This window comes from Lepisma saccharinum, chromosome 11 (genome assembly GCF_977018435.1).
Source record: "Lepisma saccharinum chromosome 11, izLepSacc3.1, whole genome shotgun sequence".
Classification (NCBI taxonomy): Eukaryota; Metazoa; Arthropoda; class Insecta; order Zygentoma; family Lepismatidae; genus Lepisma; species Lepisma saccharinum.
The window spans coordinates 78,743,640-78,768,922 of NC_139239.1; the positions used below are offsets into that span (position 1 = coordinate 78,743,640).

A 25,283-nucleotide genomic window follows, 5' to 3' on the forward strand; every position below is an offset into this window, starting at 1 on the left:
GTCCGCGTGCATTATATACAAAAGGCACATAAAAAGATAGCATTGAATAAAGGCATTTTATAAGTATGTTTTCTTGCACCTTTTATAAAAAACCTTTCAGAACCTTTCTTTTTCCATTCCCTACCATACTTTTGCACCTTAAACCCTTGTCATTAAGAAGCAGAATAGAAGTGGAGGCAGCCCTTTCCATTAAAAGGAAAAAAAATAATAGTCCGTGGGAAGGTCTTCTCCTTTTTACGGGTGTCCTCTATACGTTGTGAAAGTGATTCCGTGTTCTACAGCAACACCCTGTATGTATACATAGGCATATACATATATTTTATGTGCCCTGTCCCAGCTACTTGTGGAGCAGGATAGCGCATAGCGGCAGAGAAGAGGGAAGAAAATCGAGTGAGCGAAGCAGTACAAACTGGTGGGAAGGCTGGTAACTCCAGTCGCCTCCCCTTTTCATTAGGCAATTCCGTTCCTCTCATGCCCGTGTGCACCAACGTCGATTTACTCGCGAGTAAGAGTAAACTCAGAGTTAACCCACGAATCGGCTGATTATCTGTTGCACCAACAGAAACGGCGAGTAAGCTGGGAGTAAAAGGAGGGTAACTTTACCCTCCGAGATCGGCGAGTAATAGCGGGGTTAACCCACGCGCAGCGGAGTAATGGCTGCATCCGCAACCGGCAATGTATCACTTTAGAATTTCAAAACTAAATAAATGTTAAATAGGAAGTCATAGATTCAAACTGTGCATCTCAAAAGCGAGAAATATACAGTATGTTACTATGTATATACTTTGGGAGATGTTTACTGTACATATTCTGCAGTACATCGTTTGCAAAATTGCCCGTGCAATACAAGCATAAACATACACCCAGAAACCCGTAGCGATGTAAACATTAGCAAAACGATCGTGAATGCTACGTGGACATAGATGCATATATATAAAAATCTACTACAAATATAACTGTAACATTACTTACTACTTAACACTAAATATGTTTTCCCCATCTTTATTCCGTGCTTGAAATTTCTTCATGCCCGTTGCTTGTCACTGTTTAGGATACCAATGTCCAGGTACCTTTACTTCTTCTATCCTTTCCTTGTCTCCTTTCACGCCACGTGTAGAACCCGCCAACCACGCCTTCTCGAAAGGAGTACTTTCATCTGTATGACGTTTAGGCTCTTGGTTTGAGGCTAGGTTCTCTCCTAGGGCTAATCCAGAGTTTCATGATTCGCTATGTCCATCGCAGCTTACACGTTGGTGCAACAGAAGATGACCGTTACTCTAGGATTACCGTGACACACGGAACTTTTTACTCCCGAGTATTTATAACGTTGGTGCAACGTGTTCATTGGTGGAGCCGCCTAGCATCACTGCTTGCGCAGAGACCCGTTTTCGTTCCCCTCCTCCACATATAGCTGGGACAGAGTGTAAGTTTTCTCAACTTCCTCCTACGCAAGGAAAAGGTGAAATTGGAGCCACTAACCCGGTCTGCGCAAGTCTAAGGACTATAGTTTAATAAACGAAAACATAGACTTGTTAAAGTCAAAGATACTTTAAGTTCCATAATTTGTTGTGCTGTTTAGTAAAACTAAATTAGAATTCTTCCTTAAGTAATTGATCCAAGTAGGCACACATTCCAGTGAACTCCTTGTACGGTACTTACGTTCTTCGAATCATGAAGTTAGTCATAAATCTCTCCTTAAGACAGAGCAAGGCTGGCAAGAAACTTCGTAACCCCAATGGCTGAAGTTAGGTAATTTATTCTGAAATCAATTAAGGCCGCGGTGGCTCAGTCGGTAACGCGTCTGACTACCATGCTCAAGGTCCCGGGTTCGATCCCCGGCCGGTTCAAATCCGGGAACTTTTCTAACGGTGAAAGCGGCCCCGGCGCCCACCCAGCGTCGAATAACATGGGTACCTGGGGGAAACCCTGGGGGGTAAAGGCGGTTAGGGGCGTGATGCTGATCACATCACCCCCACTCACGACCGGATCAAGAAAGTGTGGGGCGTTACCCCACACCCCCTATACGCCTTCATGGCGTGGTGCTATGCACAGGGGAACACTTTACCTTTTACTTTTTTACCTTTATTAAGACCGCTTCTGAAAGTGGTTCCTCATCCGTGATGTACAGTCTTGGACAGTTCTGCGTTCTAACGATCCTATCAAAGAACGTTGAAGTAAGCCCTTGATGTCTGACCAGAAAGCACCTTGCATATAGACAACCCAACCAACGTTGCAATTCTGCTGCCTGTATACCAGTCAAGGGTATACATCTAAGTAAATTGAGCAGTGATGCCAAACAGAAATACGAGATGAAGATTGGCGGACGTAATGTCTCGTGTTCTCGGCATGGAATAATACTCGGTCCACGTCATGTTTCATTATATAATGTTGTTTTGGAACGAACTTGACGGACTTGCTTTATATTTTTATTGTTTCCATTATTCAAATTCTAGATTTTGCAATTATATAAATACATTAAACGAAAATAATACCTACAATAACATCAAACACACGTGCACACCAAAATTCTCACACACATGCACGTAAAAACAAACACACAAATCTAAGTTTTAACTTCCAAAAAAATGTCCCAAGAACAGTAAACGGAAAGCACAATATATGAAACATGGGATTTTTCACAGTAAGAATGCAATGAAACAATTATGAAAGATATGAAAATACGTTTTGTTCTTCAGATGTTGAGGAAGTAAACCGACTGACTGGGAAAAAAGCGAATGTAGTGTTATTGCTAGAGTGTTGGATAGCGTAAAGAACTTTCCTCTGCGAGACGTACATTTGATCTCGACCAAGGATTTTTTTTCTTCTTTTATATCAGTGAAGACGTGTGTAATATCGATTTCCTGGCATTCTTCTCATAGGACTTCTACCACAACAGGATATAGAGGTTCTCTAGTAACGAAGCGAAGGATATCATATCGAGAAGGTCCCGTAGCTACAATCCTCTACTCACTTCCACCTGTCTGGTTTACTTGCTTTGTCTGTTCAAACCAACTAAAGAAACACCATGAATCAAACGAAAACACACACTGTGGTGAATCGGGACTTGTATATCCCGTTTCGCCACATTCTTCGGCCCACCCTGTATAGAGGAATTAGACCGAAGCGCGAGATTGTCAGTTCGCGGAGAAACTTCGTTTGTTTTCAAAGAAACTCGCATGGCGGCGACTAGACTGCCACCTAGCGAGCTTCTCGTAGTTCAAGTTTTCCTTGTTGAGCGGACCAGTGTTCTCTCCGGGCCGATTCCGATAACAACAACTCCAGCAACGGTGTTCCACGACGTGATAGCAGGCTGGGTCAAAGTGGCGTGACTCAGCTCTTATCTTCCGATACACCTGAGAGCTTTGACTAGGACGTGGAATCCTTGCAACACGGAGTTAAGTATTATTACAAGAATGGTTTAGTTATCGGGTTACTTTAATAGATATTTTTTTTTTGAATCATTCATCTTTTTATTTAAAGTTCTTTTTTTTGGCGAAAACATTCTAACTTCATTTTTTTTTAATAATTGCCCCGAGTCTAATTCCTCCAAGGTAAAATGTAGTCAAAAGAAGGATGCAAATGATAGTGGCAATCCAAAAAAAAAAAAAAGAATCTATGACGTGGATTGTCATTGTAAAAAAAAAAAAAAAGGAGTTGTAAAAATCTGTTAAGAAAAGGGGGGATAATTGGTAACTGTTCTTTTTGGAGAGAAACGAGTTTTTAAATGAAAATATATAGTTAATACTGTTGTAAGTAATCAAATATCTGTGCCACTTGTTAAGCAAAAATAAAAGGTATTTGTTGAGAAATTATCTAACTTTACTTTCATGTAATTACGCAAAGCGCGGGGCGCTTTTTAAGATAAGTCCACCTCTCTTTCAACATAACTTCTTGTGTAGCAGATTTATTATATTTTCTTTTGGCAAAGGGTCATAAAAAGGGGGGGAGTCGTATTTTTTTTTGATTGCTCATATACATGTCAGTTCGTCGGGAGTGGGACTAGACGAGCCCGCTATAAACTCCCGACCAGCTGGCGGTATATGGAAGATATTGGAGCGACGCATTACTTAACACCAAAAAAAAAAAAAAAAAAAAGGGTAAAAACTGGGATTAGTAAAATTGACATGTGCCCATTTTGATGGTTACCTTTTGGTTTTCTCCCTACAGCATCGAAGCCACCCGAGGTTAAAAAAACTTAATATATATATATATATTTGTAAGTATATTCTTTTGTGGAGGGTGTGTTATTTCTTTGTTTTATAGGGAGATTGCCAGGCAAAAAAAGCACGTACTTCCAAAAAATTAAATAATGGCTTGTGACGGATTGTTCCAAACAACACCGAAAGCGAGCAAGACGTCACAATCTATATGGTAGCAGGCACGGCCACGTTTCCCGAGGTGCTTTCGCTCCAGTGTTGGACTTCCGCCTTTGACCAACTGCGTTTCGTTCTGTTAAACAGGTTTGCAGTGAAATTTTTTGGGGGAATTGACTTTATTAGTGATTTGTTGCTAACTTAATCTATTGCCTTGCCGAATTGCAGAATTTTCCTACACCCACTATATTTGAGTATTAATATATATTTTTTTTTCAGGGTTTAAAATTGTTTAAATTTCAGTTCAGATTCCCATTAATTCCTTAAAGTTTGACCTTCTGTAAATTTTTTCATTATGTCACAACTTCGAGGAAATGTCCAATTGGACCCGTCCACTACACCTAAACGGGTGGATTATGTCAAGGTGCCTAAGGTCTTGTTTGTTAGCCCCGAAAGCGGAGGAGAACCTACAACGGACGGCAAAACGGAGCAATCTGTTTCTCAACCTCCTTCTTCATCAGATAAAGTTACCTTACGCAACCTTGATGCAGAAATTGATGAATTGCCTTCATGTGATGGGGAAAATGTTGATTTTTTGTTTGACTTTGTTTTACGTTTGCAATTACTTTTCAGTTTCAATATATATCCTGACCAACTTGTTCTCCGTAATGTTATTAGAAAAACTACTGGACTTTTGAAGACGCTTTGGCGTGAGGCACTTGCCGCCTCCGCCTCTTGGTTTGCTCTAAAATGTCACATATGGTCAACCCTGGTTCCATCAAATACTGTAGCTTTACTTATTAATTCTCATGTTTGCAGAGTACAACACGCTACAGAATCATTATCTGCTTACGTTTCTTCGGTCATTGATTGTGCCAATGCCTTGAATTTAGTCTGGGAAGACACACTTTTGATTGATGAAATTTTTCAAAATTTACACCCGAATACACGGGGTTTTCTTTTATTTCAAACCAAACCAAAGAATTTAGCTGAATTGCTCAAATTTGCACGGGATATTTCTCCCATGGAGCGAAAATTTTATAGCGCTACGCCATCGGATGAAAGGAAAATGAATACAAACACACATGGGTTAATCGCGACGACTTCAAATCAATTGGCTTCAGGCACCAATTTTAGAGATGGTAATTATAATGTAAGTGGTATGTCTAGGCGTAATGTTCAATGCCGTCGCTGTTCGAAATGGGGACATGTACAGGCTACTTGTAGAGTTCGTATGCCTAATGAACCACCCCAAAATGTTCGACGATAAGAGCAGTTTTGTTAACTTGTATGTCTTGCTCTGTAGAATCTTGTCATTTCTATCTGTTCAATATTGTTTTCCAGAGTGTATATTTTTTCTCTATCTGTTCTATATCTTTTCTTCCTTCTTCCCTTTTCTAATTAGTAATTTTGGTTATTTTCTTTTTTGCATGTACATTTCCTGGAGAATGTTGATTGTTGATAATGTGGCTTACCAACCGGTTGTCAGTGACCAGTGCCACTAGATTCTGCATGCTACGCTGCGCCTTCTGTTTTCCACCGCCTTCTCGTCGCTGTTATGGATTTTCCTTCCGTACATCTGTACGCCCCTGATTCCTGGTATACTGCATGGATATTGCATGTTTGGATCTGGACTGGATTTTTGGATCTCCGCCTGGAACGGTATTTTGGTGTTCATGGATTGCACCAAACCGATGAATTTTTTGGGAATTCAGGTATGTCTGAAGGAACGCCTGTGGTTTTTATGTGTGAATTTTGGCTCGTACTCTCCTTGGAGTCACACACGTGAATATTTAGTGCTTCGATCGTGGTGGTGATCCACCTTCTCCTGTGTTTTTGGGCAGTGCTACTTATATAAATTTTTGCCCTGGTTCTTGAGAAGAATTTTCGCATCTTCGTCGTTGCGATCTTCAGTATGGTGTTTTGGAAAGTGTATTATTGTCTTGTTTCCTTCGACATGGTTTGGTCGAAGCTTGACTAGATTTCCAGCACCCTTTATGTTCTTCGTTTGAGCGTTGCTCTACGTTGTTTTGTTCGCAAGATGACGCTGGACTTCCATATTTATTTACCTTTGCTGCGGGATGCGCGAAGATGATGGAAAACCAGATCGACTGATAAATTATTCATCCTTCAATGGATTCACCATGGTGTGGAATTTTTGGGACTTGAATGCCGACCCTGTGGGTGTGTTTTGGTGGTCACCGCTGGATAGTTCGGAGATGTCATTCATGCAGAAACTTTACGGTGCACTGGACACTTCTTTTCCTTTTCAGGTGGATCGAGCTACTTTGATGATATAATATATATATATATATATATATATATATATATATATATATATATATATATATATATATATATATATATATATATATATATATATATATATATGTGTGTGTGTGTGTGAACCTAGGTATTTTTTGCCACAATTTGTTGTTCTCCTTTGGAGTTCTTACTTTTGTTATTGCTCCAGGACGATATTTTAATCAGAGTATATATTATGCATGTAATCTTTGTTACTATCATCATGTTTTCGTCCAAGTGTCAGTTTTCAGTTTCATTATGTGTTCGCAAGGCCCTTGCTTCATTTGCATTTATCCTATTTATTGGCATATTTTTGTGCTCATTAGTTATATTTCTGCCTTGGTATTTTTTGGTCGCAACTACTTTATATTAATGGTTCCACTTATGCCTATTTTCATATTTATTGGATATATATTCCATTATTCCTTATATCTTGTTTCATATTAATTTTTTAATTGGGCTAATCGGGATTTAACAAAATATTGGAAACAAAAAAAGCAAAACAAAAAAAAAACATTGAACAAAGAGTTTTTTGAAGATATATGCTATATGGCTATGGTTTATACGCCTTTTTTTTGGCTTTGGTACAAGTGTATTGTTTGCTACTTGGTGCCTGAGTTTTTCTTTTTCGAAGGTGGGGGAGGTTGTGGTGAATCGGGACTTGAATATCCCGTTTCGCCACATTCTTCGGCCCACCCTGTATAGAGGAATTAGACCGAAGCGCGAGATTGTCAGTTCGCAGAGAAACTTCGTTTGTTTTCAAAGAAACTCGCATGGCGGCGACTAGACTGCCACCTAGCGAGCTTCTCGTAGTTCAAGTTTTCCTTGTTGAGCGGACCAGTGTTCTCTCCGGGCCGATTCCGATAACAACAACTCCAGCAACGGTGTTCCACGACGTGATAGCAGGCTGGGTCAAAGTGGCGTGACTCAGCTCTTATCTTCCGATACACCTGAGAGCTTTGACTAGGACGTGGAATCCTTGCAACACGGAGTTAAGTATTATTACAAGAATGGTTTAGTTATCGGGTTACTTTAATAGACATTTTTTTTTTTGAATCATTCATCTTTTTATTTAAAGTTCTTTTTTTTGGCGAAAACATTCTAACTTCATTTTTTTTTTTAATAATTGCCCCGAGTCTAATTCCTCCAAGGTAAAATGTAGTCAAAAGAAGGATGCAAATGATAGTGGCAATACAAAAAAAAAAAAAAGAATCTATGACGTGGATCGTCATTGTAAAAAAAAAAAAAAGGAGTTTTAAAAATCTGTTAAGAAAAGGGGGGATAATTGGTAACTGTTCTTTTTGGAGAGAAACTAGTTTTTAAATGAAAATATATAGTTAATACTGTTGTAAGTAATCAAATATCTGTGCCACTTGTTAAGCAAAAATAAAAGGTATTTGTTGAGAAATTATCTAACTTTACTTTCACGTAATTACGCAAAGCGCGGGGCGCTTTTTAAGATAAGTCCACCTCTCTTTCAACATAACTTCTTGTGTAGCAGATTTATTATATTTTCTTTTGGCAAAGGGTCATAAAAAGGGGGGGGGGGAGTCGTATTTTTTTTTGATTGCTCATATACATGTCAGTTCGTCGGGAGTGGGACTAGACGAGCCCGCTATAAAACTCCCGACCAGCTGGCGGTATATGGAAGATATTGGAGCGACGCATTACTTAACACCAAAAAAAAAAAAAAAAAAGGGGTAAAAACTGGGATTAGTAAAATTGACATGTGCCCATTTTGATGGTTACCTTTTGGTTTTCTCCCTACAGCATCGAAGCCACCCGAGGTTAAAAAAACTTAATATATATATATATTTATAAGTATATTCTTTTGTGGAGGGTGTGTTATTTCTTTGTTTTATAGGGAGATTGCCAGGCAAAAAAAGCACGTACTTCCAAAAAATTAAATAATGGCTTGTGACGGATTGTTCCAAACAACACCGAAAGCGAGCAAGACGTCACAACACGCAAAGGGTAACGTAATCTCTCTGGAACATGCATCACATTGAAGGTCCCAAGCCCGAGTTCTGGCTTTCGTCCGTGGGCGTTTATTTTCGAGCATCCCTTCAGCACATTCGTCTAAACAGCATTCATCAACACCGTCGCGATTAGCCTAAGAAGACACCAAAGTGACTCAAAAAATTGCTGGAAATGAAAGAGAAACGTACCCATCCACATTACGTCATATCGTGGGAATTACCAACAATAGCAATAACAGACTGCAAAGAAAGATTACATTCACGATAGATTGTTAGACGGACAGACAGACATGGGGAAAGAGAGAGAATCCAACATGAGGACATAAACATCACAACACATTAGACTCTGTGGCGAATACTATTTATTTATTTAATTACGCTTCAATTTTTGCACGTACCGTGGCTACCCGATACCCAAAATTTTCAAAAAGGCAATATTGAAACGTACAACGTTGTAGAAACGACTACTGTAAATTGTTAATTCGCCCGGCCCAGTGTAGGACCCTGAACTTCGTGGATCGATTCGTTTTTTGATTTCCTCCAGGACACAAAAACAACTTAAATCGCCGAGTGCATGCAATCTAGGTTAACGTAAACTTCTTGAGAAGTGGGGGAATCGTCTAGTTCCCCTTCTCATGAAAATTACGTACGCCCCTAAACAACCCAGATAAATTCTCTCCAATCCACTACATTACGCTACGTCTAGTCCTTTTGCAAAAGAATAATCACTTAGTCTATTTTTTGAATTGATCAAAATTAATATTCCATTTAAACAAACTTTTATTCATAGACAGATTAGTTTTTGTAAAAAGGGTAACAGTGACTTTATCAGAACAATATTTTTAATATTTTAAATTATGCAAAATGTAACAGTTCAATGAAAATTCCCTGAGTCTATAAATGTTTACAAATTGGAATTAAACGAACCTCCAAGTACTACTTTCACCTTCGCTTATTCCCTACTTTATCCTTTCTTATTTATAGTTCCAATTTAAACAACTTATAATAAATAACAATGATCTCTCCCCAAAATTTAGTTTGTATATATATATATATATGCATTCAATCCCTTCCCAAATCTTCATCAAATGTCATGAAATACGTCTCAACAATTGTGGAAAAAGTATTCGAGATATTGCCGAAACAAGTCATTGATCAGGTTATCAAATAAAAGGGGGTGCTCGCAATGTTCCAGCCGGTTACGGAGTGGAGAGACACACACAAAAAAAAATATGATTTGATACTACTTGATTTCTTTGTAATAACCAATTCAAAAATAAGTGGCTCAACAATTTAGAAGGATTAATCGGTTACTACACAATTCGCGAATGCATGTTAATACAATGAATTTGACAAAAGCCCCATATCGACCTTCTTCCTTCCCAGTTACGTAATGGCAAAAAGTCCTGATGACTAGGACGAAATGGACTGCTCAAACGTATAACGTTAGCTACAATGCCATGCCATATACGCCACAAAGGGGAAGAAAAGGTCGGGCTCCTGTTTCGCGAACTACTGTATATACCTGTTCGTCTCTCCGCTCCGGCTGGCGAGTAATCCTGGTCTGTCCTGGGCAACGCGTGTAAGAGATCTCTATCGTGACTGTTCGCTCTCCCAGCTCCGACCGCTGGTCAAACGACGAGTCTATTACGCATGCGCGAGTGACGACTCGAGGCAGCAAACGGCCTCTGTCGAAAAACTGCGCAACTTAATACATTACGTAACGATCCATGAATTGTTTCGGCGCATGACATATCTCACTCTCGTAAATAAAGAGAAGAGAGTGACTGTGGCGGGATGATATTTATATATGTATATCAACCGTCACAACCTCCCTCTGCTCCGAAAAATCCAGGTCACACAGGCATAAATTTAACAATAGACAACATAAAATCACACCCCTAAAATGATTAAATACATATTCTTAAAATTGCAGCAATTAAATTTTTTATATATTTGGATATACTCTTTTTGTTTTTTGTTTTTTTTTGTTTGGTTTTTTGCAAATTTTCTCTAATTACTCCCATAATGAATTACAATACTCAAGAAAAATCTTTTTATAACCATAACTATTGAATTAATTATATATATAATTGAGATCCAAATCATGATTAGATATAAACCACTAAGAATACAAAAATATACACATCCTTGTGGTAAGCAATCAACAATGCATTAGAGGAGATCCACTCCGCAAATATAGCAAGTAACTCATTTTAATAAATATGTCTAAAAGTCTATAAGACAAGACTAAAATAATATCATATGGTTAATCTGAATAAATATTGGAGAATGTATCCCAAGATATAAATGACAATGAATATATTATAATACACTTATGATGAAAGACTGGCAATAATATGAGGCATTATGAGCCTATATTTATACATACATATATATACCACTTATATATTTCAATGAGGAACACCTATATAGCACCACACAATTTCATTATATCACTGAAAAAATATTAAAGAAGGTGTCCTGCTTTTTAACAAAGTTTCTGCACTACAAATATATTTCAAGTTTATAAAATCCCATTAATTCCATAGTGTTGAAATACATTTTACCAATATATTGTATGATTTCGCACAATACAAGTTCCTGGTGACAGAAATCCCAATAAATGTTCATATATATATACAATCATCTTCTAAGAATCCCTATGCTTCCTGCACAAGGTACACAAAGAAGAGAAAAAAACTCGACGAAATTTTCCACATAAGAAAAGGGGATGTTTAATCCTGTAATCGGGAACATCCTATACAGTTCATACATTTACAAGGCAAGACGTGTATATAATCCAATCCCAAGGAATCCTTAAACTATTCCATCTTGTTGAACAAGGTAATTTCTTTTTGTAACAATTGAGATAGCTCAATACATGTTCATCAAGGGAAGTATCATCACTAGAGGCATTTCAGGCAGTACACTAAGGTCACGATGCGGTATATTTTCTGAAATTTTTTTTTTGTGTGTCACAATGTGCCTCTTACGTATCGTAATTTCTTCTTCGTCGTAAAACAGTATCTGCAAAACATACCTGAGGAACACCAGAGTCAATCGGTACTAATCCCAAGTATCCGTACTAGAATCCTTATCCATCAGGGGTCAAAGAGATGCAGAGGTGACGATCTATGTAGAAGAAAATTTAAATCCATTTTTTCTAGTGCAGTTGATGAGCGAAGATCTCCAGATAGACGACTGTGACGTATGACTGCAGGCAAAAAGGCAGAATCTGATAGCAGGGCACTTCGATGAAGATGTTGATATGTTCAATAGGTGTAGTAGGTCATCACGGTACAATTCTCCACGAAATGATAATATGAAAATAAATACAAACCAAAAATTACTAATAAGAAGAGAAAAGAAGGAAAAACAAGAATTATAGGAAAGAAGAAGAAGAAGAATACCATATGATTAACATATACAGATGTACATTTCTACCAGAAGGTGACATTATACGTGTAATGCATAAAGTTATTAGTTGTTTACATTATATTCCGATTGTCTACGATCATTATTAATATTCTGATTAAATTTGCCTCCGGACCGTACATTGGCCGGTAATTTAACACGGCAGGTAGCCTTAACATGGCCCCATTTTAAACATCTATAGCATTGCTTATTAAGTCTAGAAACACTAGAAGTAGGTATATTGCCTGTGACCTGATTTGAAGTTGTCGCCATCAACCTATGATTCGCATAATCCATCCTTTCATCATTTACAGGAGCGCGTGAAAAATTCCGCTCCAATGGGGAAATTTCCTGACTGGAGTCAAGAAGATTAATTAAGCAAGCCCCGAGATCAATGTTATCTTCTGAAACTGTATCATCTAGATCATTTAAAATATTAATATCTGACGTATCTCGAACATGGTAAGGTTTAAGATGCATAACATGCATCTTACGAAGGTGGCATTCAGTTTCCGGGTCAACCAGAAGAGCGGTAACTGGGCCTACCAACTTCAATATTTTTGCAGGTCCCGCCCAACGTTCCATTAGTTTTGCAGCCACATGGTTCAAAGCATTACTTTTTGGAAAGACCTTATAGAGTACTAGATCCCCAGCCTTTAGTTTAACTGCTTGGCGATGCGGATCATATAGGCTCTGACGTTTATTCCATGCTTTTACTACATTCTGAAAAACCTCCCCCCAAAGAACAGCACGATCCTGAGTAGGATCGGCACCTAGGTCCTGTTCACCCTGTAATTCCCAAAAAAAACCCAAGGGACCCTGAAGATCTCTACCAAATAGAATCTTTGCGGGAGATGATTTGGTAGCCTCATGATACGCATTATTGAAGGCGAAGGCAATTTGTTGTAAGGTAACATCCCATTTACGGTGATCATTTGAATGGTAACATATTAAAGCTGATTTTAAATTACGAATAAAGCGTTCAGCTAGAGAGGGGTTAGGATAATGTACACTAGTGTAAATATGTTTGACAGAATTTTCAAAAAGGAATGTATTAAAAATAGCTGAACGAAAATATGATGCGTTATCTGACACCAACTCACATGGGCTTCCAAAAGAAAGGAACAAGGAACGTAGTTTATCAACTATTTGGGAGGAAGTGGCTGCTCGAAGGGGAAACAGTGAGACCCATTTAGAAAATGCGTCCACGACCACAAGTATATATACATTTCCTTTTGCAGAGCGTACCAGGGGTCCTACCAAATCAATATAAAGACGTCTCCACGGATGTCGAATGATTTCCGAAGAAAGAAATCCAGGTGGCTTCCCCACAGTCAATTTAGCCCTTTGGCACAAGTCACATGACTTAACATATTCTTTGATATCTTTATGTGCACCTTCCCACCAAAAGAGTGACATGATTTTGCGTAGTGTCTTTGCAATCCCCAAATGTGCACCGCCTAAGGGAAAATCATGATAATACCTACATATTATGTTTTGTAGAATCTTAGGTAAAACAATACAGGTTGTAGTAGATCTAGGTGGTTTCCAAACAAGGAGATCCTTATACAAGGAATAATGCTTTACCTGTTGTCCTGTCTGAATTTGACGTCGAATTTCCTGTAATGTTTTATCCTGTAATTGTATGTGACGAATATCCGAGGCTGAAAAAGGAATTAACGCTAATTTGGGTGCTAAACATACCATGGGAGTAGATTGAATCTGTGAAGAAGATAATTGAAAATCAACAGGAGAATACATCCGAGATAAACAATCCGCCACTGGATTTTGTTTAGAAGTAATATGCTGTGTATGATAAGAAAAACGAGATAAATACAAAATCCAGCGACCAAATTTTCCATATTGCTCGGGATGCTGAAGCAACCAAGATAAAGCCTGATTATCTGTTTGGAGGAGAAAAGGTTTACAGGTTAGATACGTTTCGAATTTTTTAAATCCAAACACTATGGCACTACATTCGGCTTCATAAATGGATTGCTTACGCTCCAACGGAGTTCGTTTTCTAGAAGCAAATGCAATAGGACGCAAAGATCCATCTGGTTCCAATTGATTCAAAGAAGTGCCTAAAGCTAACCCAGAAGCATCACATTGTAAAACAAATTGTTTTGTAAAGTCTGGCAAAGCTAAAACGGTATGATTAATAAATGCTTCCTTTAAGGTTTTAAACTTTTTCTCATCTTCGTCAGTCCAAACGAAGGGAACATCCTTCTTGCGTTTATCAGTGAGGAAGGTAGTTAATGCCGAATAATTAGGTAAAAATTTGGAATAATACCCAAGCATGCCAAGAACCTTCATTACTCCAAGATGTGACTTTGGAGCAGGGATATTTTGAATACTGTTAACCCTGTCTGGATCCAAAAGTAATTGTCCTTCTTGAATAATATATCCGAGGTACTTAATACGGGGAGACATCCAAACACTTTTGGAAGGATTAACCGTGAGACCCGCCTCTCGGAACGTTTGCAGCACCAATTGTAAGTGTTTTAAATGTGTATCCTTATCCGGGGAGAAGATAAGGACGTCGTCTGCATAGTTGACTAAAAACTTGTACTTAAATTCCCCCAGTATTTCCTCTAAGGCTCTACCCAATAATTGCGTTCCCAAATTTATCCCGAATGGGACCCTTTTATATCTATATAGACCCCACGGGGTACAAAAGGCTGTAAGGTCTCTGCTGCGTTCATCTAAGGGCAACTGATGAAACGACTTATTGAGATCTAAGACCGAAAAAACAGAGGCACCCTGTAAGTGCTGTAAGAGTAAATCAATCCGGGGGAGAGGAAATGCATCATAAGAAATCAAGGTATTTATAGATTTGTAATTGCACACCAGACGCTTAGAACCGTCAGGTTTATCAACAAGGAAACAAGGACTTGAGTAGGCCGAACGGCATTTCTCCACGATGTCGTCCTTAATAAGGCTATCCACATTGTCACGCATTTCCTGTAATTGAATTGGATTCAATTGATAAGGGCGAGAACGAACCGGAATATCTGTCTTAAGGGGGATATTAAAAGGGCCAAGACGACACTTTCCCACCCTTTCAGTTACAACATCGTCATACATTGAAAAAAGTTTGTTCAGTTGTACTACGTGGGAATCCAGGATGCACCCGTCCACCTTAGCACTTGCATCCTCAATGCCGTGTTCAGAAACCTCCGACGTACATAATGCAACACCCTCCGGCCAGTAAGGGAAGGAAATTAAATTATCCGGAAAAGATATTGTAACTCTATGTGAGACTAAAAAATCACTTCCCAATATCAAGGGAAATGGTAAATCATCCACCACCCAAACGTTCCATTTCCAAGACAAAAATTCCAGTTTGATAGGTATTAGGACTTTTTCCGTTAAAGACAGAGTCTTATTGTGGACATCATTTAAAATTATGTGACTAGGTTGAGGGGGCGGTAATACATCACGAAGAGAATTAAATAACGTGCGAGACAACAACGAAACAGAACTTCCTGTATCGAGAAGTGTTCGAACGGAACGGTCGCCCACAGTTGCAAATAGTACGGGACAAAAGGGTATCAAAGGATCTGAAGTAAGCGGTGAATTATATGAAATTTGTGTATTGCGAGGTTGAGTGTCCCCATCTGAAATCGCAGGTTGTACAACAGTATCACATGACAATTTCGTTTCATCCTCTAACACCGCAGGGCCAGAAGAAATATGCTTCGTTGAAATGTCCTGAACATTAACGCATAAGGGTGAAGTTAAGGAGGTCTGATGGGAACGCCCTGTATGACGATTTAGTCGACGTTTTGAAACAAGGTGCTTCTTTATGGAGTGAAATGGAATCCCGTCTTGTAATTCGATAGTCCAAATATTTCTAGAAATATCTAAGAATTCTTGTAAGGTAGAAGGTGTATGCTGTCCAATTAATCTGATACGCGTATCCATTGATAAATTGTTTAATATTTCACGAAGCAAACGATTATCAGCCCATGCTAGTTCCAAAACTCTGGAGGCATCAATAATTTCCAGCAAATAAAAGTACAGACTCTCCGCCTTCTCCTGATTACGAGTGACATAAGCAGAAATCAAGTCACTAAGAGCTTGGCGTGACACAAAACGCTGCCAAAGAGCACATTTAAACATTGGCCAGGGAAGCTTATTATGTAGAAAATCAAGCCAACAAAGACGTAAAGGGCCGCTTGTCTTTGGTATACATTCCAGAAGAATGGATTCAGTGTCCAAAATTTGTAATTTAATTACTCGTTGTACCATCAATAGAAATTTATACAAAAGATGAAAATTTGACCCATCTGTGACTAACAAATCCTTTAACAAATATGCAACAGTGTTATAACGTAGCTGTAACTGAACTTCTGATAAATCTGGCGAAGGAAACGGTTTCCTAAGAAATCCCAAAAAGGGGCTTACATTATCCCTTAATAACTGTGGAGACGCTTGCAAAGGTGAAGCGTTTTGTTGCGGAGGATTAAGTACAGAACGTGGTGTTTGTGGGTCAGGACTTTGAGGTATGGTCTCCAATGATTTGCTACGGAAACGTGAAGAAATCAAAGTAGTCGGCAATTCAAGACTAAAGGTACTAGTTTCCAACATATGTGCCATCACGTTGCCAAAAAAAATATATAACAAAGAATTCAAAAAAAAATACAAATTTTTGATAAATTAGAAAAATCTAGAAACACTCGGCAGTTTAAAGTTCTCCATGCCTGCTACCATCTTTTTGTGGCGAATACTATTTATTTATTTAATTACGCTTCAATTTTTGCACGTACCGTGGCTACCCGATACCCAAAATTTTCAAAAAGGCAATATTGAAACGTACAACGTTGTAGAAACGACTACTGTAAATTGTTAATTCGCCCGGCCCAGTGTAGGACCCTGAACTTCGTGGATCGATTCGTTTTTTGATTTCCTCCAGGACACAAAAACAACTTAAATCGCCGAGTGCATGCAATCTAGGTTAACGTAAACTTCTTGAGAAGTGGGGGAATCGTCTAGTTCCCCTTCTCATGAAAATTACGTACGCCCCTAAACAACCCAGATAAATTCTCTCCAATCCACTACATTACGCTACGTCTAGTCCTTTTGCAAAAGAATAATCACTTAGTCTATTTTTTGAATTGATCAAAATTAATATTCCATTTAAACAAACTTTTATTCATAGACAGATTAGTTTTTGTAAAAAGGGTAACAGTGACTTTATCAGAACAATATTTTTAATATTTTAAATTATGCAAAATGTAACAGTTCAATGAAAATTCCCTGAGTCTATAAATGTTTACAAATTGGAATTAAACGAACCTCCAAGTACTACTTTCACCTTCGCTTATTCCCTACTTTATCCTTTCTTATTTATAGTTCCAATTTAAACAACTTATAATAAATAACAATGATCTCTCCCCAAAATTTAGTTTGTATATATATATATATATGCATTCAATCCCTTCCCAAATCTTCATCAAATGTCATGAAATACGTCTCAACAATTGTGGAAAAAGTATTCGAGATATTGCCGAAACAAGTCATTGATCAGGTTATCAAATAAAAGGGGGTGCTCGCAATGTTCCAGCCGGTTACGGAGTGGAGAGACACACACAAAAAAAAAATATGATTTGATACTACTTGATTTCTTTGTAATAACCAATTCAAAAATAAGTGGCTCAACAATTTAGAAGGATTAATCGGTTACTACACAATTCGCGAATGCATGTTAATACAATGAATTTGACAAAAGCCCCATATCGACCTTCTTCCTTCCCAGTTACGTAATGGCAAAAAGTCCTGATGACTAGGACGAAATGGACTGCTCAAACGTATAACGTTAGCTACAATGCCATGCCATATACGCCACAAAGGGGAAGAAAAGGTCGGGCTCCTGTTTCGCGAACTACTGTATATACCTGTTCGTCTCTCCGCTCCGGCTGGCGAGTAATCCTGGTCTGTCCTGGGCAACGCGTGTAAGAGATCTCTATCGTGACTGTTCGCTCTCCCAGCTCCGACCGCTGGTCAAACGACGAGTCTATTACGCATGCGCGAGTGACGACTCGAGGCAGCAAACGGCCTCTGTCGAAAAACTGCGCAACTTAATACATTACGTAACGATCCATGAATTGTTTCGGCGCATGACATATCTCACTCTCGTAAATAAAGAGAAGAGAGTGACTGTGGCGGGATGATATTTATATATGTATATCAACCGTCACAACTCTTTGAAGAAAACTTTGTTTTAGATCGGTTACTTGCGAGGGCCCTCCATGTTAACTAGTTGGTGTGTTGGTTATTGCGTCAGACTATCATGCGGTCAACTTGAGTTCGATTCCAGCGGAAGGTTATAGTTTTCTTTGTAAATACTACCCCACTTAACACATAGTTTATTTTCCAAAATGTTTGAAATGTATAGCACGCTGTGTGTGAGTAATATAAAAATTACAAAGATGAATAATCCCAAGCAGATGCATTTTTCCAAGACACTTGAATTAATACCACGTTAACAATGTCTTTCTCCAATTGATGGAACAGCACAATAATTTATTAACAAAGAACATACAACCCTTGCTATTCGTCTATGTTAACATTAAGGCAAAAACGTTATCATTAGTGATGATACTACCTCAACAATGACTAACTAGATGCTTTTAACTACTCCATTCTTTACTATCAACGATAATTGCTTACCTTTTCGTTCTTTAATATCGTAACTGTTAACCTAATATATGTCTAAATTTAGATAAAAAAACAGCATTTTTGGAGCTTACATACCATGATTCGCCAAGATATACACAACAACATGATTTTAGCATTGTATGAATATATGTATTTACATATAAATCTGTTCCCTGCTAAATAGTCTGCAAATGCAGTCCAGGGGGGTGTCTACAGAAAGGCTCTCATTACACCCCGTTAAGTTTTGGAAAATTAAGTTGAACAGGGGTACTCCTCAGGAGGAAAGCACTTATGTAAACCAACAAGTATACTTTTGTACCACAATAATTAAAATCCTTTCACCTTATCATCCAGAGAAGACGCATAGTTTAAAACAGAGTTGACAAGTTTCGCTCTTCCTTCACGTTAGTGTTCACACTAACATTTTACGTCGTAAAGTAACTGTAAATGCAACTGTTAGTAACGATTGCAAAAAAAAAAAAAAAAAAAAAACTTTGTTACCATTGTTTACTTTTAAAAGTAACTACAGTGTGTATCAGAAGTCCCTTACCACCCACCACCCCTTGTAAAATCTGCAGTGATGTATTTTCATGGAATTTGATATGGGCGATACATAATAGGCCTAGGGGGAGTAAGTTACAAAGACGGCCGCCATGTATCACATGACTCACATACTGTATCATTTTAAATTAAAAAGTTGAATTGAAGATGGCGGAACCAAGATGGCGGTCGTTCGTGTGACATACTCCACAAGGTGTCCCCCTAGGCCTATTATGTATTTCCCATATCAAATTCCATGAAAATACATCACTGCGGATATTACAAGGGGTAGTAAGGGACTTCTGATACACCCTCTAGTTACAGTTTGAATTTCTGAAAGAAGTAACTCTTATTTCCAAGCACTGTTTTCAGAACTAACTGAAATGGAAGCACGAAGAACAATACCTCGTCATGAAACACAAAAGAGAAAGTTATTAAATATTGATTTCATATAATCCTACTACTGTCTTTCTGAAGTGCCTTTATAAAATATTGATTCCCGGTAATTTTCCTACAAGCGTATCAACTCCATAATTGCAGTTAGTGCTTCCCTTTATATCACTCTGTTAGACTTCGATGGCAGAGCTTTCATATGTTTATTTCGAAAATGAAGAAGATACTAGAACGGTTCCAATTGTGAAGTTGGTCATTTTAAAAGTTACTGGGTAACAATACTTTTCCAATGCAACATACAATTTTTATTTTTTACTTATATTTTACGACGCTTGGTTCTAGCAAAGCTAGTGTTAGAGTTGGTAAAGTTTCTTCTGAATCCATCTCAAGCTTCATTTAACGAACTGGACTAGTTTATAGTGGGACAATAAGTTGTGACCTAACCACCAATCAAAATTGGAACCCTTTGAGTAAGAAGATGTCGATAGAGAATTAGTGTTGTATTGCCAATTTTGCTATTTTACGTCTATTTTCTGCCCCTTTTCGCTAATTGTGACGATGAAGATGAGTCTTGATTATATGAAATCGACGAAAGACCATTCATGAAGGACACCTATGTCCTGGTTGGGACTCGAACCCGGAAATTTCGGCGGTGAGACCCAAAGTCGATCTCTAAACACGCATTGTTCTTTTAAACTATTTTCTATCATGATTTTTATTTTGTTGTATTTTTATTACTACTACTACCTACTCTTCAATGTTCAACAGGTCAAACCCAAACATCCGTGTGTTTACCCAGGATGCGAATCCGGGTACATATTAGAGGAAATTAAAGAGATATAGCATCAGGTAACAAATATCCGGTCGACTACAACCTACTGTATGAATAGTGTTATTTCTTCCTCAACATGGCTGTACACGTAATACCAAGTGTGCATTTCAAGGGTCCTGTAAGGAACTAGAAAAGGGGAGGAGTCTGTGTAAGTTATTCTTCTAGTCCTAGGTTACCACTTGGTGACTATGTCAGTCGCATATGTCAGATGTCTCTGGTTGTGTACATTTTCTAGATCTTTATGTTCGAAAATTTCTCAAACAAGTCCCTGATCATGGCCCCACTTTGAACAGTTTCTTAAGTTTTGGCAAGGTTTTTTTTTAAGATAAAGACATGAGTACATATCGAACCTAGTCTATAACTGATACCTGCAAACCACTATGCTAGGATGGTCCAAAATTCGGCAAATCAATCTGCCGAGTGAGAAAAAAATCAAAAGTTGAAATTCCATTTTGCAGCAGAAAAAACAGAAATACTACTTGTTGTTCGTGCCAGGAATCTCTGGAGCAAGCGAACGAAATCAAGTCTCTGCGCAAGTAGTGACTCTAGGGTGATCGACCAATGAACAAATGCGACGGAACGGGATTGTGTGGAGGGCTGGAAAGCGACTGCAGTTCCCAACCTTTCCAACAGGGTATACTGCTTGGTTCTCCCACTCGCTTTCTCCCCTGTTCTGCTATTATGCGTGGCCTTCCTCCAGACATTCCTGGGATATAGTACGGGGTGGTGCAAAAGTACGGTGGCAGTCTTTCTTTTGTATTTTACAGATTGATTATTCGTAATAGCGGCAACCTGACAGTACAGGACAAAAAGTGGATCCTGACGAATTACTGGAAATATGAAAATGCACAAACGGTGCGCCAGAAGTGGAGAGAAATTCTCAACACTATAACAAAATAACAATACTACTGTCAACCTACTTTTGCATCACCCTGTGTAGTAGCCTAGAATCTGTTTTTCCAATGACTTCTGGTATTTTTCCCCATTTCTCACCTTGTCAAAAAAAAATTACAAAGATATCAAATTTTAACGGTTCTACACGGACGGATTTTTTTTATATTTGGGTATCCTCTGTATACACTCATGGGTCAATCCGGAGCACACTCCCATTCTACCAGACTCCAACAGTTCAGATTTTCTCTGCCTCTCCAGCCATTTTGCAGTCTCAGTTTTTGAGAGTCTATGGTGGCATAACAATAGCTCTAACTCGAACATTATTCTTATTTTCCTAGGTCCTTTGGTTCTAGTATTGCATCTCTGTTTACCTGAAATATCCCCCGAATCACCAAATTTCGAACCCTCCCAGTGGGAAGGGTTGTGGAGGGGCGGGGATAGCTTTAGCCTCAGGTTCGAAATTTTGGATACAGCTTTTATTCAAGTACCCATCTTTTGTGTCTCGTATTTTCCCTATCTACCATAGTTTCGCTATTTTGTTACTCCATTAGCAATAGTTCTCATTCATTACTTCTGTTTTTAAAAGCTAAATTAAATTTAAATCGTAGAGTTAAGAATTGGTTTCTAAATAGTAAAAGCATTTTCAATTTATGCAAAGAATATTGAACTAAAGAATATTAACCAAAGCACTCATCAAAATCACATTTTCGTAATTGGAGGGATAACACAAAACTCCCAAGTTTTATTTGTGGAAGTGATGTTATCAACACCACGCTTCAGCAGCCTTTATCTCCAGATTGTGCCCAAGGTACCCATTTATGAGAAGTAATTTCGTTTCTAGTTACTCGAAAGTAATTACAGTTACTCTTCCTAAAACATAACTGTTACTTCCAAACACTGATACAAACGAACTATTAGAAATAGTAAAAAGTATAACGTTTTGAAGCCAGAGGAAGACTTAGTTAATACATTTGACGAGATAGTACAAATGATGGGAGGAATATAACCAATGTCCTTAAAGTTAACATAAGCCGATCAGTAGTAAATATTAAAATTTGCAACTGAAGGTAGAATAAGAGTATTAGTACACTTACTCTCCAGCGTAGAAAAACCGATCTGCCCTGGCCACGTGTAATTGGACACCGGAGATAGCTGCAGCCACCAACCAGATTCCTCCAATGACATACTTCGTCCGAGATACGTTGAAGCGTCGCTCTAGTGGATGGATTATGGCATTGTATCTGAAAGAGTTATGAAGGAATATCTTCTGTGTACTGTAATAGGATACCGTCAAATGTTCTAGAAAAAATTCTACAACTTTGAATCACAAATATTTATACAGGAATAATGCAAAGAACAGCAAATAAATTAGTGAAGAGATAAAGCTAATGCACATTGCAACGTGCAGCGAATGTATAGGAACCCCCACATGTTCACATACTCATTAGTGGAAGTGATGTGATCAGCACCATCCTCAGACAGTCTAACCCCCCCCCCCCAGGTACCCATTTAATGAGACTGGGCGAACCCCCAGAGACCCTCTACGAGGGGACATTGCTAGAAAATTTCCCACCCTCCACGGGAATCGAACCCCGAGTTTTCCCCGCGACATTTAAAATTCATACTAGCTGGCTCTATATTAAGTTACAAGTACCTCAGTTTCTCTTTCAACTGGATTTAAACGTACAATTTTATGCAAGAGGAGACAACACTTTTTACTTGACCAGGGGTTCCCACAGGGGGGTTTCGGGGGGGAGACAAATTTTATACCATGTATATATCTTTACACAAAAATGGAGGGGGATCGTACCGTTTGGTTGACTTATTATTGATTTTTAGTTTTGGTTATTATGTATAGTTTTTCTACCTACCTGTGGGTGATCGCGGCGATAGGGTTGAAATGAAACACCACCTCTTATGCCTTTAGAATCGGTTTGGATGGAGAGGGGTCGTGGTATTCGCATTTATACAAGGTTAGTCGAGCAGACAAACTGTGCAGAATAAGGTTGACTAACAATGGCAGTCAGCCTAAAGTATCTAAAGTAAACATATATTGCTTAAATATATCTGTATTATACAGTGACGCAACCACAGGGAAGGCAGGGGTCATTGCCCCTCCCCCCAAACCTTCGACGGAAGTCAATTCTAGGGTAGCAAGGGGGGACAAACATTGACGGGTAAGGGCACCTGCAAGGGGGGGGGGGCACAAAGGAGCAATAACACCTTCGATTTCAAATTTTATGCAAATAAAAATTCATTTTGCAAAATCTTCTTGCTTGCTTCGCTCGTATTATCTGCTTTTCTCGTTTTCGTCAAGTTCAGAGCTGTAGCTAGGGGCGGCGGGAGTTGGCCATGGGCGCCAAATGATCTAAATGAAAAAAAGTTGTAAAACAAAGAGAATGCCTTGGCGTCCATTGAAATTATTTGCGCTCTATTAAATTAATATTGTTTTCAATTGCAAAAATTGGATCAAAAAATTTTATTGCTCGCTTTGCTTGCAATCTGCTTGTTTGCTATAATGTAATGTATGTAAATAATATGTGTTTTATATTTGTATTGAATAAGCTTTGTATATTTACACAATTTAGTGTTAGCTTGTTGCATATGTATTTTCTATTTTATGTCGCTCCATGTTGCATAAAACATACGTTGTACATGGAAGCTACACATGTATCTTTGGAATGAATTTATCATTCATTTTTTGCCATTCAAAAATACAGTTTGTATGCTTAATTTTCATTATTAGCTAATGTGAAGTTGACGGTGTTGAAAAAATATTTCAAATAGTTTGTTCCAAACAAATGCTTTAGCACAGATCTACCCCCTTTTTTGCGTAATTAATGACGATAATAAAGTCTTTGATAAAACTACTGGTAGTGTTGCCCACGAGACGAGACTTTGGCCTGTCTCGTCTCGTGGAAATGCTGTGAAATGCTGTCTCGTCTCGAAAATAATCGTTTGTCAAAGGGACACATGATCAATCTCGTCTCGTCTCGAATATTTAAAAGCCTGTCCCGTCTCGTCCCGTGGGCAACACTAACTACTAGTACTGGTAGTAATAGTAGTAATAATAATAATAATAATAAAAATAATAAAGCAATCATTAATTATTATTATTGGTACGTTTATCCTGGTACTTACCCGCTCAGAAAAAAAATCGTAGCTTCACATCTGGTATTATATTTTTCCGCAAATTTTGTCTGACAAAAAAAAATTGAGTAATTAATTCGCCATAAATGAGGGGGGTGTTCTACCTTTTGGGGGGAGTGCGTCATGGGTCTTGGGAGGGTTGGGCATCCCTGTACTTGACTACACCTCAAACTCAAGTAAATGAAGTGAACAACTCCAAAGCTTAAAGTGGGACACTGAATTGTTCCCAAACCGCGAATCGAACCTGGAACCCTTTGAGTACATGAATACATCGATAGAGTTAATGTCGTGTTTGTATTTTTGTAATTTTACGTCTCTTTTCCGCACCCTTTGGCTAATTGTGAAATGAGAATAAGTGTTCATAGAAATCAATAAAGGGACACTCATAAAATACACCTGTGGCCTGGTCAGAACTCAAACCCACGACCAGGGGTTCTGGGTTCGAAACCCGGCCTGGGTATGGATATTTGTGACTGTCCATTCTTCATTTTCATCATATCATCACTCATCGCCATCTTCGCAAATTAGCTAAAATTGGCACAAAAAGCGAAGTAAAATAAAGCAAATCAATCAATCAAAACCACGAATTTTTACGGCGAGATCGAAAGTCTACCACTAGACGCGAATTCTTCCTTAAACTATTTTTTATCTAGCTTTCATTTCCTTGTTTCTTTATTAACTTTCTACTTTTTAATCTTCAACAGGTCAAACCCAAATATCCATAATATCAGTGTCTATTCATGATTCGAATCCAGTGCTACTGAGGAAGATAAGTATAGAGCAGGATACGTATTAGAG

At 38.4% G+C, this 25,283-nt stretch overlaps 1 protein-coding gene across 1 annotated transcript in view; it reads right to left on the reverse strand.

The window, feature by feature from the left end:
- LOC145995094 (RYamide receptor-like) overlaps window positions 1-25,283 on the reverse strand; it is a 320,260-nt gene that overhangs the window by 115,859 nt on the left and 179,118 nt on the right. Inside the window, exon 5 of the mRNA XM_083131628.1 lies at window positions 22,430-22,576. Within this exon, the coding sequence (XP_082987754.1) occupies window positions 22,430-22,576 (147 nt within the window). The remainder of the gene's footprint in view (window positions 1-22,429; window positions 22,577-25,283) is intronic.